General features: G+C 39.3%; 1 protein-coding gene across 1 annotated transcript in view; it reads left to right on the top strand.

Moving 5' to 3' along the window:
* Positions 1 to 19391, top strand: part of grm6a (glutamate receptor, metabotropic 6a) — a 38997-nt gene that overhangs the window by 9371 nt on the left and 10235 nt on the right. Inside the window, exons 7-11 of the mRNA XM_079557829.1 lie at positions 13 to 213; positions 4175 to 4314; positions 4540 to 4662; positions 12797 to 13061; positions 15878 to 16113. Of these exons, the coding sequence (XP_079413955.1) occupies positions 13 to 213; positions 4175 to 4314; positions 4540 to 4662; positions 12797 to 13061; positions 15878 to 16113 (965 nt within the window). The remainder of the gene's footprint in view (positions 1 to 12; positions 214 to 4174; positions 4315 to 4539; positions 4663 to 12796; positions 13062 to 15877; positions 16114 to 19391) is intronic.

Consider the following 19391-nt stretch of genomic DNA (forward strand, 5'->3'; position numbering starts at 1 on the left):
GTGTCTTTGCAGGAGAAGAGCGTATTGGTCGCGACTCCCTGTACGAGCAGGAGGGGAAAGTGCAGTTTGTGATCGACGCAGTGTACGCCGTGGCCCACGCCCTGCACACCATGATCCAGCAACTGTGCCCGCGGGGAAAAGGGGTGTGTTCCAGCATGGACCCGGTGGAGGGGAAGGCTCTGCTGAATTACATCCGAGCTGTCAAATTTAACGGTGGGCGAAAACACAAATATGTACCGTACCTCTTTATTGATACAGGTGCTTTATATCGGCAACATATCATCAAGCAAGATATAGTTTCAAGGCGGCTCTACCTGATTTTTCTCCTAAACTGTGACAGACGGAGGTCTGTCTAAAAAATTAAAGTAGGGGTGTCATGCTTTTTCACATATCTTGTTTGCTATCTTAGGCAAGGCAAGGTTTATAGAGCATAATTCATACATAAGGCAATTCAAAGTGCTTCATAGTTAGATAAAATCATACAAAGACAGATAAAGTCCATAAAACATCAATATAATCATTAATCAATAACATTAAAAGAGTTTGAACCGCACTGCACACTGTCATTGTGTCCTTGGGCAGCTCATCTTGCCTTTAGTGTCTGAAACTGGAGTATGAATGAGAGTATGAGTGCTTCAAGTGCCTAATGTAGAAAAGTGTTATATAAATGTGACCATTTCCCATGAGCTGTTTACAAGTTTATTCTTTGAGCGACAGGAAGCCAGTGCAGAGACCGGAGCACTGGACTAATATGGTCGTATTTTCTGGTTCTATTCAGGGATCGAGAAGCATAAAAGCATTCTGGATGTACTGTTGCTGTCTAACGGCTCATTTAGAGAGGCCAGTGAGCAGCCGTGACTGTAGTCTAAGCTGCAGGAGACGCATTGATAAGACGCTTCTGATGTAAGGAATGTTTTGAGATGGCATAATGATGTTGATGTTTCTATTGATTTTTTGGTTTTAGAGTGAGAGACTCGAGGTGACTGATAACACTTCAAGGGCTCGATCTTGTGCATCAAAACGGAGACGATAGCGTGACATTTTGCGCTCAGTAGGAGCGCACTCTGTGATCTTGCCACTCCAGACTTAGTGCATTTAAGTGGGTGGAGACACAGTTTTTCCTCCAACCAGATCGACTCCGCGTCCAGGAGAGTGGTTGTGTGGGAGTGGGGGGTGAACATGTGCTTTTGTTTTGCTTCGCGTTCACGCCAGCGGACGCTGTAGCTCTTTTTCTCTCGAGACGTGAACATGGTTTAGCTCACGATGGGGTAAATAAAGTTTTTAGTTTGACCTGTGAGAGGCTAAGGCTTAAGAAAGAACGCAAGACAGTGCAATGTAAACGAGGAAGTGAATGTCAGCTGTGTTTCCATCAGTGCAGTCACCTCCTCTTGTGACGCCCCCTCACAGGTGGCGGAGGCGAATGGCACATATAGCGCCGCCACTTGGAAAATAATTCGCCAAGAGCCTGCGCCGCCACAAGATCTGGCCCAAAATGATTTCAGTTTAGCTGGAGAAATTGCATGTATTATGCATGTGTATTAGCCAATGGAAACATGTATAGAGTGAACAAAAGGGGTTCCAGGATTGACCCCTGGGGAAGACCGGAGGTCATGGCAATTTGTCTGAGACACAGTTCTTGATTTCAAGAAAGCACTTCCTGCCCTCGAGATAGGACCAGTGAAGAGCAGTACCAGTTCTTCCCACACAGTTTTCTAACCTCTGTTGTAAGATCCCGAGGTCCACTGTGTCAAAGGCAGTGATCAGGTCCAGCAGAACTAAAACTTTGCCAGCGTAGATGTTCAGGAAATCTTACACTTTATTGATTAGCTCTATCGAAAAAGCTTGGTTATGGTTATTTGTACCTTGTCCCTTAGCCCCTCGCTCCCCAGCAAAACAAACCTTTCATGTTGCATCCTGCTTGTATTTGTGAAGCTTCGGCGAAGGTTTTTCACCTTGAGTTGTGTGTCAGAGAAGGTTTCCTTTTGGATCTTCTGGTTGCTCGCAATCAACATAATATGCACCCGTTTTCTATGGTCAAGCCCGACAGCTGATAAGCCTCCATCAAATTAACATTCTTATTTTTCTGGGATTTTTTAAGTACTTCCAGAAGTACCCGCCCACGTTTGATCTCCAGTGGTCCAATCATAAATGTACTGTCACCACACTGATCCAATCTGTTTTTATACCAGGCACACGTGATAGTTAAGTTGAACAGTGTCGTGTCACAGACCTCTGTATTTTTAATGTGAGCAGTGAGAGGAACCACAGTGTAAATATTTAAGCAGCTCCGTATAAGCCCATTTCACTATTTAACCTCTCTGACCCCACATTAGATCCACTACACTGACACGGACGCACGACAGCAGCTGCATGGACTGTTCCCTCAATCATAGTTGGGCTGTTTCTTAACAATGTATAAAAAGTCTACGGTGACCATTTGGTGCCCATGATACACAGTGACACATGGTCAGAGTATACATTTCCCATGTTTTTAGAATAAAAAATAAGATTTTCAGTATCTGACTTCAATATCTGAAAATATGTTACAATGTTGTTCTCTAATCTAAAACAGACCTGGAGCTGTGTTTTGAGCCACTTGCGACTCTTTGAGTAACGTTTGAATTTTTCCTCTGTGGCTCGTCTTAACACCACAGTGGCAGCTCCCAAAAAGCTCCTCCTGGAGTCCTACCTGTCCAGGAAAAGTTTTCCTCAACTTTCGATCGCTCACTTAATCCTTTTATTGCAAAGTAAAAACACTTCACTACAGGCACTTGCCCCGAGCGGTATTTTCCTCTTTTTCTGTTAATTGATACAGCTGTACAGCAAAGAAGAGCAAGGGGACTAGAGATAGGAGGGGCTTTTGGTGCGATCGCTTGAAAATCAGGAAGTGAAACAGGTGGATATTTTGCTTCAGATGTTTTGGATCAATATGGCATTTTCTTACAAAGTGTGAAAAATGTGTCAAAATGTGTTTGACATTTTTCTCAAATTCATATGAAAAGCATAACACTCCCCCTTTAACAAATAGGCCTGTGGTTTGCACCAAGTAGCACCTTGTGAAATATTCCAATTACCACCAGGCCTCAATCATGATCACATTGGGTTGAAATCAGTTCTAAAATTGACATTTTCTATAAATTGAGCGCAAACCATTTTTAAAACAGAACAATACAGAACTTAATGCGGTACAAAAGCAGAAATGAAATGATCTCTAAATACATTCCCCAGATATAACATAGAAAAGTAGAAAACAATTTTTTGGATTACAATTGTACAATGACAAATAAAGCACTTACTTATTGAGAACAACTGTAATGTTGATTTATTCACCGTTGCATTTTTTTTCTGTAAAAGCACAGTCAAATAAGTAAAATGCATTTATGCTCATTTTTTATTTACCTTCTTCAGCCCACCCACTGCTTATTGTCCATTCAGAAAGCACACACAGCCCCATGGTTTGGGTTGCCAAATCATATCCATCAATCATCATCAAAAAAGCCTCAACATATGGCAGGTTAAGGCAATGCATCATTTATCAAACGGTAAATGTGCATGGATCATATATCACCTTTAAAGAAACACCATGCTAAACCAGATGTTTGGAAACCCACTGACCAACACTGGTTTATGAAAATGTGCGTGCCTAACCTTGATCAATCTACCTCTCTACCACCTCCTCCTCCGCTTCGCTTTGATTGTGATAAGTCCTGAAGTGAGTTCCTCTGTCTCTCTGTAGTTAATGCACTTTACATGTTCTCTGCGCGGAGCGTTTGGTGAATTATTGAAGCACACATCTGCGCTGACACTCTAGCTTCTGCAGTTACTTAGCATCACAGCAAATTAAACCTGGTGTCCGCTGGTTTTAAACTGCACAGTGTATCTGTATTTGAGCTTTTGCTAAACGTGCGAGAGATGTGCGAGTCCCCTAGTGGAGCAGTCAAAGGCGAACAAGATTTTTTGTAAAAGATTTGCACAACTAACATCTTTGCTGTAATGCTTTGAGTCAAGGAAATGTAATGCACTAAACAGAAATACTGCACATTTTGAAAGCATTAACAGCCACCAGTGACAGGCCTGACCAAAAAAAATATTCTTTACTTCTGCTCCACCAGGCTTCATTGCGGTTTAACTGTGAGGACCAAATTTATTTTTGTATTTTCTGTTTTCTCCTCAGGAAGCGCAGGCACCAGTGTGCTGTTTAATGAGAACGGAGATGCTCCCGGGCGATACGACATCTTCCAGTTTCAGATGACCAACCACACTCACCCGGGCTACAGGGTCATCGGCCAGTGGACCAACAACCTACGGCTGAATGTAAGAATACTATCAACTCCTACGCAATGTAAAGAACTGAGTATTGTGTGTCTAGGTGATCTGGTGGTCAAACAAGTCGTAAAGTGAAACAGATAGCTCATCTATCCATGTCTAGATTAAAAGGCATGAAAGATAATACACTCGAAAGTATGAGCAGTGCCAAACAACAAGCTCGTGCTGGGTTTATGCTGCCTTCACGCTCACTCGGTGACATTTTTTTTCCAGCTGGAGGAGATGCAGTGGTCCGGGGGCGAGCGCTCCCTCCCTGAGTCTATCTGCAGTCTGCCCTGTAACCCTGGAGAGCGGAAGAAGATGGTTAAGGGAGTCCCCTGCTGCTGGCACTGTGAGGTAACTGAAGAGGAAAAGCTCTCCTGTGCTTTTAGTGGCCACTTTACTGGGAAAACTTAGCCTTGGTTCAGTTAACCAACTTTAGCTACTGCAAAGGTGGATGTTTGCCATCTTTTTTTCAAACACCACTGTTGACAAATACCAATGTCGTTCATGATACGCAGCCTAATGTGTATCCCAGGGATAACTTTGCACAGCCAGGAGCAGGCGTCTTTGCCTTTTACTGAAATTTCAAAAATTTGCTTAAGATGACCCGCCCCCTCTTATTATATAAACCAGCTATACGTACATACAGTCAGTATGTTTGGAATCGCCCATTTTTGGTCATGTTCGAAGCAGTCGAGGGGGAAACAAAGAGAAAAAACTGAACTTTCTCCTATTTCTTCACTGTTACTTCAACAAAAGCTGAATTATCTTTATATTTGCCTACGAAACAAAGAGACATGGAGAGGAGCAAAGTGGCTCAACAGCCCATAAATACTTAAAAAAAAACAGACAATGCTAACCAGGAAGCTAGTGAAGCTAACGTTAGCTTACAAGTGCCGTTTCTGCTGCGAAAAAACATCCATATGGACCCGATTTTGACTTGACTTTATTGGTGTGATAGTATATGTTAATAGTAATTTCAAAGTCAGATGTTGCATTGCTGAACTACTCAACCCTTAGTTCACGAAGTATAAAAGTGATTTGTTTCTATAGTGATATTAACAGCACTGCGACCAGAGTTTAAGCTTGAGGTCACTTTTGATGTTGAAAAGCCATGTGTCTTACTCCCACACTCAGGCGGCTTTTAGAATCTGCTGCTGACCTTGTCTTTGTCCACGAGCTTTTAAAGACTCCTGTTCCGTCTTGCATGGACTGAAATGCTTTCTGTAGTGCTACAAGAAAAAGGGTGTTTTAAAGGATTGACATTATGGTTGTTCCTATAAGTACAGTGGGGAAAAAAAGTATTTGGCCAAAATCCAATAGAATGTCTATGAAACTGACCAAATACTTTTTTCCCCACTGTAACTGGTAAACAGCGATTCCTTTTATCATAGAACTAACTGATGTTCATAATTAAAATGACCATTGCGTCTCTTTCTAAATCTTATGTGATTTGAAACAAGCCAAATGTGCAGTATCTGTTAACTCTGGTTGCCGGGATCTTCAGCAGATATCTGACGCCTCGCCTGAAATCGACGGACTGCATTTCCCCGATCATCAGAATCGCAAGTTTTTCTCTTTTCTTTTTGAATGAAAGGTTGCAGATAGACTAACTCTAACTGAAAGTGCTATGCTAGTTATGAAAGTCTAATCATGTTTGTGGCATGAATCTATATAATACTACGAAGTGTTACTGTTTAACACTACTGACTTCAATAAGTTTATCTTATAGTAACTGCTATGTGGCGTTTCTATAATACTTGCATCATGCTATCTAAAATGACTAACAGCATGACTGGTCACCTTCCCCCTATCATAGTTATAGCGGTGTTTATTTCACATGAGGCTATGGTGACACAGCTTCTCTGTACTGGAATTATTTCATCTAAATTATTTTGGGGTAAAATTGTCACTCATGTTAAGCCATATTTTGTAATTAACTCGCTCAACTCATTCTGTAAAAAAAAAAAAAAAAAAAAATCACTTCACACTATCAAGCAGTTAGTAATGCATTGTTGAATACTTCCTTCATCATTTATAAGACATTTACACTGTTAATTAACATGAATAAGCCTCTGAACAGCTCATATATTGACTCTGTGCATCATCTGTGAGTCTGGTTAAAGGGGCTAGATGCAAGTTAGTCATTTTATGCTCATTACTGCCACCTCAGGTCATACGTGTAACTGCAGCTTCTATATTGAGCTTGTGCATGACGGCTCATTCTACACCTTAGGCCATGTTTGGAACATGTAGGGGGAGGAAAATACTTAATTTTTAAACTCTGTATAGTCCCTTTAAGGGATAAGTCAGTAATGGCTGTGTTTAGGGAAACAGTTTGGACATGTTGTATAATTGAGTCTAAACTTATTAACTGACTGAACAATGAAGTCATCGCTATTTAGATTCTAATAAATGAGTAATAAACTGAGCAAAGCTTTGTAAATGGTTTGTAAATGATAAAATAAGTGTTTACAATTTAATTTAATTTAAGTGCACATGTCATCAGAAAGTATTACCGCACATTTTATCGCATTATCTAATAAGTTAAAGCCAAATGCTGCACATTACTACAAAATGTGGTTTTATTACACAAAGAAGTTAAAAATTGTGTTACATTTTGAACTGTTAATATAAAATGCGGCTCTTCACTCATTATCTCTGTTAATTGAAAGCAGTAAACATATAATGTGATTATTTATTTAAGCTAAAGATATTGATAAAAAGATAAGTAAGAGGAATTGTGGTTTGTTGTATATAGCTTTGAAAAACGTTTTAGGAGAAATTTCAACAGCGGTGGTCACCATAGTCTCCACAACAGGAGTTATATTCACATGCTGCACATGTATACTTGATCTTCTTTATTATTGTTGTCGTTTTTAGAAGATTAAGGAGACTGGCTGATGCTGGGAAGCCGTCTGAAAGAGCAAGGGTGGTGCTTAGAGGAGTCTTGGGGCATGTACAACAAGGTCTTGGCAACAAAGTGAACTGCCGCCAAGTAACTGGAGGAGTTTGATGCAGAGCTGAGAGCCTGGTGCCAAACAGCGAGGGGGAGAAGAATGTCCTGTGAGGGAAGGAGAATTATGCAATTTGAAGTTCTATCTAACTATCTTGTTATTCAGTTGTTTGTCAGTTTTTTGTCGACCTCTGGAGAAACAATGATTTAATCAAAAACAGACATGGGCCTCTGGTGACTCTGTTTCACTAAATAAAGTATAAAGTTCTAGTCCCTGATTTGATGACTGTCTCACTTGTTATTGCATTAGTCTTAAGGAGCTTTTGATGAAGTTCATTAAGAAAGTTTTCCAGACAATCTATCAATCTAAGGAACATATGTTTTTGCCTATACTTTAAGTGCATATGACACATTAGACATATTATATTTAAGATTTTGCTAAAGATTGTACCCAGCTTTCTTTAGTTTGGCCATTTTTGTGATGTTTATAGTTTCACTTCCTTATTGGACACTGACAGGAAGTGACATAGATAGAGGCAAACAATAAACTGTTGCCATGCCGACCATGTTATGTGGGAAATGAGTCTTACCTCTACCTATTGTCACTTCCTGTTAGTAGCTTTAAAAAGTAAATTAAAATAACTTTTCTACCCAACATTTCTTCATTAAATTCGCTGCTTGACTGAAATGAAATGATGATTATTACTTACAACAGATGTTATCACGTTTATCATGCAGTTATTTGTTGTATTCTATATATATCAGCATTTACCTCAATATGTGTTTATTTTGATGTAATCTTAGCTTGTTTTTGTACTCTGGAAACTGGCTTCATGCGAGTGGAACACTTGGCTGCACATCTATATCAGTTGTGTAGCTTGGCGAGTTGTGCAGAAATAGATCTTTATGAGTGTATTAGCTCACATGTGTTTTTTATTATTATCAACTATTCAGTCAAGAGTTCTGGACACTTCTGGGAAACCTCTGAACGACTGTGTATCCGCACATTTTTTTCATTTATGTCTGTGTGCCTTGTGTATGCCAATGAGGCAGGTTATTAAACTTGTTTCAATAGTGTGCCTCTGCTCTTTAATTCTACTATTAAATGCTCCAAACAACATTACCCACGGGCCGCTGATGTTTGTCTCCAACAGTATTCTTTTGTGTTTTACTTTCAATACATCCACAACCCAAAACAGCAGGAAATTGCGAGCCATTTTAACCCCATAGATCACATGAGACAGGACAGGAAATAGAGGGTTGCATTACGCCTGAAATGTGTCTCAAAATGATCAAATATATCCTTAGACCCTATTTCGCTCATGTTAGTGATAAATGATACGTCTGATAGAAATCTGAAGCTACTGAGGCCTCGTCTGATCAGGCCTGTGGTTTGTGTCTCTAAATGTCGACGTGACTCAGTTGTAAAGATGAAAGTGGACACAGTGGTGGTCAGAGAAGTCCGGCCAAAGTTCGATTCCTGGATAAAGTGGAGTTGGCATGTTCTGCTTATGTCTGCGTGTGTTGAGCTGCCCAGGTTCCCTTATATGGAAGATTTGTGTGTCATCAGAATGTGAATTTTAAATGTCTGTGAAATTTATGCTTTGAATTTTGACATACAGTGCCTCTCGAAAGTATTCATACACCTTGAACTTTTGCACATTTTGTCATGTTTACAACCCTAAACATAAAGATTTTATTTTGATTTTTTTACTGAACGTTCACACACAAGTAACAGACAACTGTGAAGTGAAAGTGAAGTGATACATGATTCTGTTATTTTTCCAAAAATATAAAACCGAAAAGTGGGGCGTACATAAGTATTCATACAGCATGAATGAATACTTTGTGGAACCCCCTTTTCCTGCAATAACAGCAGGAAGTCTTGGGGTCTGACTCCACAAGATTTGCACATGTAGAGACTGACATTTTAGCCCATTCCTCTTTACAAAACAACCCAAGCTCTGTCAAATTAGAAGGAGAACGTTTGTGAACAGCAGCTTTCAGACTATTCCACAGATTTTCAATAGGATTTAGGTCAGGACTTTGACTGGGCCTTTCTAACACATTACTATGTTTGTTTTTAAACCATTCCATTGTAGATTTAGCTTTGTGTTTAAGGTCATTGTCCTGCTGAAGGTGAATCTCCGCCCCAGCCTCAGTTCTCTTGCTGACTCCAGCAGGCTTTCCTCCAAAATGTCTCTGTATTTTGCTCCATCCATCTTCCCAACCATTCTCACAATCTTCCCAGTCCCCGCTGAGGAAAAGCAGCCCCACAGCATGATGCTCCCCCCGTATATTTGACACTGGGGATGGTGCACTCAGGACCATGAGCAGTGTTAGGTTTGCTCCATACATATCGTTTTGCATTTGGGCCAAAAAGTTCAATTTTTGTCTCATCTGACCAAAGCTCCTTCTTCCACATGGAGCTGTGTCCTCCATATGACTTCTAGCAAACTTCAAACGGCATTTCTTAAAGCCTCCTTTCAATAATGGCTTTCTTCTTCCACTCGTACATGAAGGCCAGATTTGTGTAGATACGACTTATAGTTGTCCCATATACAGATTCCCCCAGCTCAGCGGCAGGACTTCACAGCTCCTCCAGAGTTATCATGGGGCACTTGGTTGCATTTCTTACCAGTGCTCTCCTTGTTTGATCTAATATTTTAGATGGGCGACCGTGTCTTGGTAAGTTCTCAGTGGTGCTAAAGTCTTTCCATTTCTGAATGATGGATTGAACAGTTGCTCCGGGAAATCTTTAAATCTTGGGAAATCTCTGTATAACTTAACGCTACTTTAAACTTCTCCACAGCTTTATCCCTGACCTCTCTGGTGCTCCTTGGCCTTCATGATGTTGTTTAGTGACCAATGCACTCCGACCACAGCTCTGAGGGCCTAAAAGAACAGCTGAAATTAAACTGAGAGCAGATTACACACAGGTGCCTCTATTTAATGGTTAGGCCCAGGTGTGAACATTCTGGAGTCATTAGGAATGTTATAAAGGCAATTTAATGCACTCAGAAAATGTTGTATGAATACTTATGCAAGCCCCACTTTTCACTTTTCTATTTTTTGAAAAATAACAGAATCATGTATCATTTTGCTTTCACTTCACAGTTGTCTGTTACTTGTGTGTGAACGTTCAGTAAAAACATCTAAATAAAATCTTTATGTTTAGGGCTGTAAACATGACAAAATGTGCAAAAGTCCAAGGTGTATGAATACTTTCGAGAGGCACTGTAGCATGTTTTTGTCCTCGAATTTCAGACACTGAATATTCAATACATAATATAATAATTATTAAATAAGCGTTTAAATATTTCAAATTCAACAGTCTAAATTCAGAGTGAAAAATCTGCTGTAGAAAAAATGTAAATGGCAAAATTCTCCCTTAAAATATTCTATGTTTAAAAAATCAAGCTCTTAAACTCAACAGTAGAAATTCAGAAAGTGAAATTCGCAGTGAAAAAATTCACACAGAAAATCCTGGACACCAAGGCCTGAGTAATCGATCCAGAGTGAGTCAGTCATCCAGGATCGATTTCTCATGCCTTGATGTCCAGGATGTTCTGCGTGAATTTTTTCACTGCGAATTTCAATCTCTGAATTTCTACTGTTGAATTTAGGGGCTTGATTTTTAAATATTGAATGTTTTAAGGGTGAATTTTTCCATCAATTTTTTCTTGACACTCTGAATTTCAACTGTTGTTTTTTTTTTACATATAATATTTTAAGGGTGAACTTGTGTAATTGAATTTTAATTGCACACTGAAAAAAAAAAAAACATGTTATTTCCATGTTAAAAAGATTCAAAGCATTTCACAGACATTAATAAGTCACATTTTGATGACACAAAAAATCAGTCCTGTTGCAATGAAAAAAATCACGACTCGTAATAAAAGTTCAAAATCTAATTAAAAGTTAAACCAGTGTTTTGTGGCATTTTTAATTACCATGTCACCCTATTACTCCATTTCATATTCTATCTTGTTCTGGTGCTATTACTGGTGTGAAGATGCAGGTACACCGCACACTGCTTTGGATTATGATAAGAATTACTCACAACATGACATTATTAAAAGGCAGATTTCAGTCTAAAAGCAGCAGTCTAACAATAGCTTTTTCGTGTTCTCGTTATCGCAGAAGAAGCAGTGTTCTTAACAAGATCACAGCTTTTTAATGGTGTTCTTGATGAAAGGCCGAGAGGAAAGTTCACCTTTTTGGAACAAAAATGTTAACAACCAAGATTAAACATAATTTTAGATTTTTAATTTGTATCAACAAATATGTGTCAAGCACACTTAACTTTTAATTGCATTACAAAATGTTGAGAGTTTTCTTTTTAGAATGCATTTTAAAAATGCATTTTAAATGTATGCACTTTGCATATTACAAAATGCGTCTCTACAAGTCAGACCTGAGGTGGGAATCAACAAGGGCTTTATCGATACTTGGTTTACGGTGCCGATAATGATGAAAGTATCATTCAGGTATCGGTACCGTAAACCAAGTATCGTTCAAGCCCTTGTTGTCTGATACTTTTTCCAATACCTATACTGTTGTAAGATGTTTGTCACATACAACCAAAAAACAGAACAATAATTGAAGATGGAGATTGGGACAAATTGTGGCAAAAATAAAGACAATTTGTGTAAATGGGGTAAAAATAAGGAATACATTGGGTAAAAAAAAGGAAAAAATGGGGAGGAAATAGGAAAAAATATTAGAAATAAAAATGATTTATTTGAGCTGAAACAACCAAGCCACTTCATTGATATTTCAAGTCACTTAAATTTTTTCGATACTGGTACCTAAACTTTTTTTCCGATACTATACTGGTATCGTTTAACGGTACCCAGCCCTAGTGTAACGTGGATGACTCTGCGTTGTGTTATTTAGTAACGGCCAGGAGACGGAGTTGTTTTACAAGGGTTCTTTATCTGTGCAACAGACAAAAACGGCTGGTCAGCCTTGAACCTGGGACACGAACACTCATAGCAGCTCGGCTGCGCATTGACAGAATGGTTAAATAAATACAATAAATGTTAAAATAAATAAATGTACCTGTGCAACAGACAAAAACGGCTGGTCAGCCTTGAACCTGGGACACGAACACTCATAGCAGCTAGTGGGGGGGGGGTACACGTTATAAACCGTTAGTGGTGGTTTAACAAGTAATCAAATAAAAATGTAGAAATTATATAACTAAAACATGTCCTTAATAATTCTACAATCATACGACATTCATACAAATGATAATTAAATGTAGAAATAAAACTTAAACAGACACCCCAACAACCGTGGCCTTACCTCGGCTGCGCATTGACAGAATGGTGCCGAGCTCACGTCGCCCCCACTATTTATAGAGTTTGCCGCCACTAGAGGGCGCTGCCCCACGATTAACACCAGTATCAAGTGGACTACAATAATTTTACTGTTACACTAGTAACGACCGCGGTGGGATCGTTACTACATCCTTAAACGTAGTAGCTCCTCTAGTCCTAAATCTTTCTCCCCTTCTTCTCCCCGCAGCTGTGTGACGGATACCAGTTCCAGTTGGATGAGTTCAACTGTGAGATGTGCCCCACCGACATGCGCCCCCTGCCCAACCGCACGGCCTGCAGATCCACGCCCATCATAAAGCTTGAGTGGCACTCTCCCTGGGCCCTGGTGCCCGCCTCGCTGGCTATGCTCGGCATCCTGGCAACTATCGCCGTGATTATCACCTTCATCCGCTTCAACGACACGCCCATCGTCAGAGCGGCGGGACGAGAGCTCAGCTACGTACTGCTCGCTGGTCAGTTAAAGGGACTGTACAGAGTTTAAAAATGTTAAAATTAAGTATTTTCCTCCCCCTACATGTTCCAGTAATGTCCTAATGTGTAGAATGAGCCCAGACCTGTTCACTCAAAAAGGCGTTAATTTGGGTCCGAAGTGCCGTCATGCACAGGCTTAATATAGAGACTGCAGTTACACGTTAGACCAGAGGTGGCAGTAGTGAGTATAAAAATGACCAACCTGCATCTAGTCCCTTTAATAGTGAGGTATTGATATTATACTGGTAATAATATCAATAATAAGATATATTTTTATTATTACCGGTATACAGGTCACACATCCAGGAGCATCAACTCTTACAGGTGCACTATGCAACTTTTTATGTGGAAAAAAAAAAGTTGCTATTGCGTATTTGACCTATCAGTGACCCAGTGGCTGAATGGGTGGTTAGCTTTACTTTCCATCCTGGTGACCCCTATGATGTTTTTTTAAGGCTTTCTGTTAGGTTTTCGGAATTAAATTTATGTGTGCCCATGGAGATGGTTCAATCTGCCGTAAAAAGGTACCGATATCCTAAAAATGACAGGGGTTAGGGTAAGTAAAGGTGCTAAGCTAACCACCCAAGCAGTCACTCGGTCACTGAAAGATCAAATACGCACATATATAAACTTTTTTTTAAACATAAAAAGGTTGCATAGTGCTCCTTTAAGCTCAGACTATGCTCACTGTCTACATTACTTGAACCAAACCACAGAGTTAGCAGGTTAAAGAATAAAGCTGAAACTGAATACATGCAGAGGATCGTATTCAACTTTAATCTTCGCAACCTTTGTGGTTTTATTTATGCATTTTTTCTCACTTTAAGACCAAGAATCTTCACTGGAATCACCGAAATCGCCTGAAATGTGTTGCTGTGTGTTGTCCTCTCTACTCAGCAACTTCATTTATTTTCCTCCTGCTTGCCCTTTGATTTTCATATTGGGATATTTCTAGTCTTACGATTGGCCTTATTCTTCTGCACATGCATGATCCTCAACTGGGAGGAATAATTACTGAGGGGGGGGGCACTGAAGCTCTACACAGACAGAGACGGATGCACCGACCTTCTCCTGTGACCCCATATTATCACACAGGGAGCAGGACACGCATAATGTGAATTTTACTTTAAAACACACACGTAAAGGTCATGTGTTTGATCCATGTCCTCCTGCATTGCTTATTCACCCACCTCTTGCCTATCCGTGAAGAAGTTGAGGGTTTCTAACAGTCGTCAGTTTTAGATTAAACTAACACAGTCCATAGATTCAAGGTTCATCTTAATTATTGTCCTGAAGGAAAGTGGTTTGCCGCACATGAATCAGCAATCATTTTATAAACAAAGATCATACAGCCACAGCTTCATGTAACTGTCGGCTCTGAAATAATGCTGAGGTACAAGCCAATGTTTCTCGGCAACCTATTATACATATTATACATATTATACATATTATACATATTATACATATTATACATACAGTAACCGTATAGTAGAATAGAGTGCATATTCTCCCTGAAGTACTGTGGCAGAGTGCTTATCTTTTCTCCTGTCTTTTAATAAGGATGTTGAGGATAAGACTAAAAAAAATCATCATATTTCTTTCATATAGTTTTTTTTATTGCATATTGTTACACTGTCAGAGCCACTTAAAAACTACAAAAATCACAATTTATTTTCTTTCTTTTTTTTACTGTTTTACTCTCTCTAGCCCCTTTGGTCCGTTGGGTTTGGTGAGATCTGCCTTTTTTAATGAATCAAAGGTAGAATGAGTTATGAATATTACATTATACATGACACACATGTTCTAATGTACTGTACACTAGTGATCTGTGGTCACGCGTTTAAAAAAAAGGTGAAATATGACGACTTTATGAAGCTTATTGGGGAAATACCAAGAATAAAGGGTGACAAGAACATGTACTTAAGCAACTTTTTGAAGTAACTGTACTTTTGTAAGTACTTTCTTCATACAGTACTTTTCACTTCTACTTGAGTAATATTAACATGAAGCATCTGTTTCTTACTTGAGTGAAAAAAAATAACTCGTGCCATTGGGAAAAGTGACAAATCTTTATTTTGACGTGTAAAAAATATGTATTTTGTGTTTTGTTTACTTCATTCTTCATAATGACTTCCTTTTATATGTTTTTATGTGGAAATATTACAATTTTCACAGGACTTCATGTTTTGTTTGTCATAATTAATTTCACAACTGAAACATAAATCAGACTTTTAAGCTCAAATAGTTACTTAGAACTCACAGTACTCAACATTTTCTCTACTTTTTCACTCTTACTTGAGTAGATATTTTGGCTATGCCCACCTTTGCTTCAGTGAGAATAGTAAGAAATAGTGTTGAAATGAAAGAAAAAGCTATATTTCTTCACACATATATTTAACCATGAATGGGGCTTGATTATTTAAAAAGAATAAGCAAAACTAATGAAACTGGGGCCAAAAAAAGCATTTAGAGGCGAGTAACATTTGTCCAGTTACATCTTTCATCCCATTCTCACATCAGTCATGCCGTACAGTTTTTGTACGGGTACTCCATAATCTTAAAGGGGTTAGATGCAAGTTAGTCATTTTATGCTCACTACTGCCACCTCAGGTCATGTGTGTAACTGCACCTTCTATATTAAGCTCGTGCATGACGGCACTTCGGACCCGAATCAACACCTTTTTGAGTGAACAGGTCTGAGCTCATTCTACACATTAGGACATGGCCGGAACATGTAGGGGGAGGAAAATACTTTATACCGTATAGTCCCTTTAATACTGTCCATTTGTGTTGGCAGGTATTTTTCTGATCTACTTGATCACGTTTTTCATGATTGCGGAGCCTGGCGTGGCGGTGTGCGCGTTTCGACGGCTCTTCCTGGGATTGGGAATGGCCATCACCTACTCCGCCATGTTGACCAAAACCAACCGCATCTACCGCATCTTCGAACAGGGCAAGAAATCCGTGACACCGCCCAAATTCATCAGCCCCACCTCCCAGGTGGCCATCACCTTCATACTCATATCAGTGCAGGTGAGGGCCACAGAGGTGGGTCAAGTTGCCCAAATGTGTTTTTAAGTAAGAGTTACTGTTTTGTATTACATCTCTTAAAAAGTGAGCAGAGTTTTTAATCATAGGCTTGACTCAATGGGGTTTAAATGTGTAAATAATTAGATGTGTGCAAAGGCTTAATGGGTAAATATCTTGTGGTTTTTGTTCTTGCTCGTGTTTTTTTGTAGATGTTATTTAGTTTAGTTTTTTGTATTTTTGAAAAAATATATTGCGGCTATTGCAAATGTTGTCACATACTCTGCACAGTAATACATTTACAATCTCTCTGAGCAGCTCCTGTGGTGCAATTGGTTGGCGTGCAGTACTTATAAAACAGCAACCTGCTGAGTGATGCAGAGGATGTGAGTTCAAGCCTCACCTGAAGCAAGACTAATCAATAAACTAATCTTCAGCCTAATGTTTCCAAAAAAAGTCACAATATTTCCTACATTCCGCACTGTATATACAGATGAAACTCGGCAAACTACAATATTGTGTTTTGGATGAATTAGCTGATTAAAGGGTGACACTTTGAGCCAACAATATAGTCCCTTTTCACTATATTCTAATCTTCTGAGATTATGAATTTGTGTTTTTTACAAGCTGTGAGCCAAAATCATAATGCAAAATGAGATATATCAAGCCTTTATTTGTTACAATTATGTAATTATGGCTCAGAGCTTGTAAAAACCCCAAATAAAACATCTCCGAAAATTAGAATATTTTGAAAATGGACTGTAAATAATCATCAAATTTATAACAAACAAAGGCACTACATATGTCCCTTTGCATGTCATGAGTCTATATCATATATTAGTTTAAGTTGTTTTACAGAAATAAATGAACTTTTTCTCGATATTCAATTTTTCCGAGTTTCACCTGCATGTGTAGTAGAGAGTACGCACAAACATGATTTTCATTCTAAACTGAACTCTCTAGTTTTATACTGAGTGACAAAATCACTTTCTTCTTCTGAAACGCTGAAGAGGCACCAAGAGCCCCCCACACCTGCAGCACAGTGGAGGCAGCACAAGAGGCGCTACAGAAAACAGAAAAGGGACAAACAAGGAGGTATCCGGGCAAGACTCACAGCTAAAGCTCACATGCCTTCTATCCCTACTATTGTTCTGGCTAATGGACGTTGAATAGAGACTAAAACAGATGAACTGCTAAACACTTCACAGAAGATGGTGAAAGACTGGTCCTAAAACATGCTGGCCAGGTTGGCCCATCAGTTTGGCTCACAGTGGTGGCGCGCCTCAGTCGCTGCGGCTCAGGACTAACATCTGAACACTATTTCGTTGTACCTTGTACAAATAAAGCACTTACTTACTTAAAGGGTCTAGATGCATGTTGGCCATTTTATACTCACTACTGCCACCTCAGGTCATACGTGTAACTGCACCTTCTATATTAAGCTCGTGCATGACGGCACTTCGGACCCGAAGTAACACGTTTTTGAGTGACAGTGCAGGATTTTAGAGACAGTTGTGGTGAACAGGTCTGTATTTTCCTAGGGGGAGGAAAAAAAAACATTTTTAAACTCCGTATAGTCCCTTTAAATACTTAAATCTTACATAATTATCCTTGCTTGCATTCCCTGTGTCACAGTGGTTCTCGACCAGTATGGCATTGGGACTTGCAATCACCCATGGATGACCAGCCATGACCCAAACAGCAATATTTCCATAAAGTAATATATCGTAGTAAAGATGAAATCATGTAGTAATGTCTACCGTCTCAGGTACATTTTCAAATGGTCTCAAACCCACAAGTTCAAAACCATGTTTTTTTTTCTGTTTGAGGTGAGGCTTGAACTCCCAACTTCAGCATCTTATACTAATGTCCACACGATGACCTATCACACCACAGGAGCTTGGCATTACAATACAAGACCACAGATCATCACTTACCTGTTTTCATATAAAATGCCCAGATAAAACAGAGTGACACAATAACAAGGGCAGCAGGGATGTGGGCAGAGGAGAACTATTAGAAAATCTACCACCTTCTTCAGTATGTTTGATGGTTAAAGGGACTATGCGGAGTTTAAAAATGTCAAAATTATATATTTTCCTCCCCCTACATGTTCCAACAATGTCCTAATGTGTAGAATGAGCTCAGACCTGTTCACCACAACTGCCTCTAAAATCCTGCACTGTCACTCAAAAAGGTGTTACTTCGAGTCTGAAGTGCCGTCATGCACAAGCTTAATATAGAAGCTGCAGTTACACGTAAGACCTAAGGTGGCAATAGTGAGTATAAAATGACTAACTTGCATCTAGCCCCTTTAAAGTCTTGCTCCAGGTGAGGTTTGAACTCACAACCTCGGCATCGCTCTGTAGGACACTGACTTATAAGTACCGCGCGCTGACCGATTGCGCCACTGGAGCTTATGTTCATGGTAGGCAAAGCTGGTGGCCATCATTTTCAGCCATATGTACATTACATTGAAGTAAATAAGAGGTAAATAAGTGCATATAAGGACTTGAAAGCACAGATTCATTTGTAGACGTTTGTATTACTTTCTTTACAACTACATCTGCAATTTCAGTTTTATGTTAACCTCTGAACCTGAACGGATCCCATTTTCTCCAGTTTGGCTTTACCCTAATCAAAAAGCTTCTTGAGAAAAAAGCACCAAAACAGCCACAAAAAATGAGAAGAAAACAAGGATGTAAACGCAACAAAAAAGTGACAAAAATGTGACAAAAATGTGACAAAATGTGACAAAAAATCAACAAAGATGTGACAAAAATGTGACAAAAAATCAACAAAAATGTGACAAAAATTCAACAAAAAATGACAAAAATTCAACAAAAATGTGACAAAAATTCAACAAAAAATGACAAAAAATCAACAAAAATGTGGCAAAAATTCAACAAAAATGTGACAAAAAAAAAAAAAAAAAAACATAACACAGCACAGCAACACCGTGAGGAAATAGATCAGTTTTGTGGGTCTTAGCTTTCAAATGAGGTGTTACACAGACCTATATAATGGCCAAAGAGGACAGAATGCATTTGGTTCAGGCGGGTGGTAAGTGGTTAATGCAATTTAATACAAGCATCAGTCAGTGAATCTCCAGAGAATGAATCCTTATTTCCTTAACACTTGTATAAGTTTCCAGTTAAAGTTCTGCTCCAGGTGAGGCTCGAACTCACAACCTCGGCATCGCTCTGCAGGTCACTGTCTTATAAGTACCGCGCGCTGACCGATTGCGCCACTGGAGCTGTTCAGTCTGCTGCGTAAATGTATTA

This window comes from Gobius niger, assembly GCF_951799975.1.
Source record: "Gobius niger genome assembly, chromosome: 6".
Taxonomy (NCBI): Eukaryota; Metazoa; Chordata; class Actinopteri; order Gobiiformes; family Gobiidae; genus Gobius; species Gobius niger.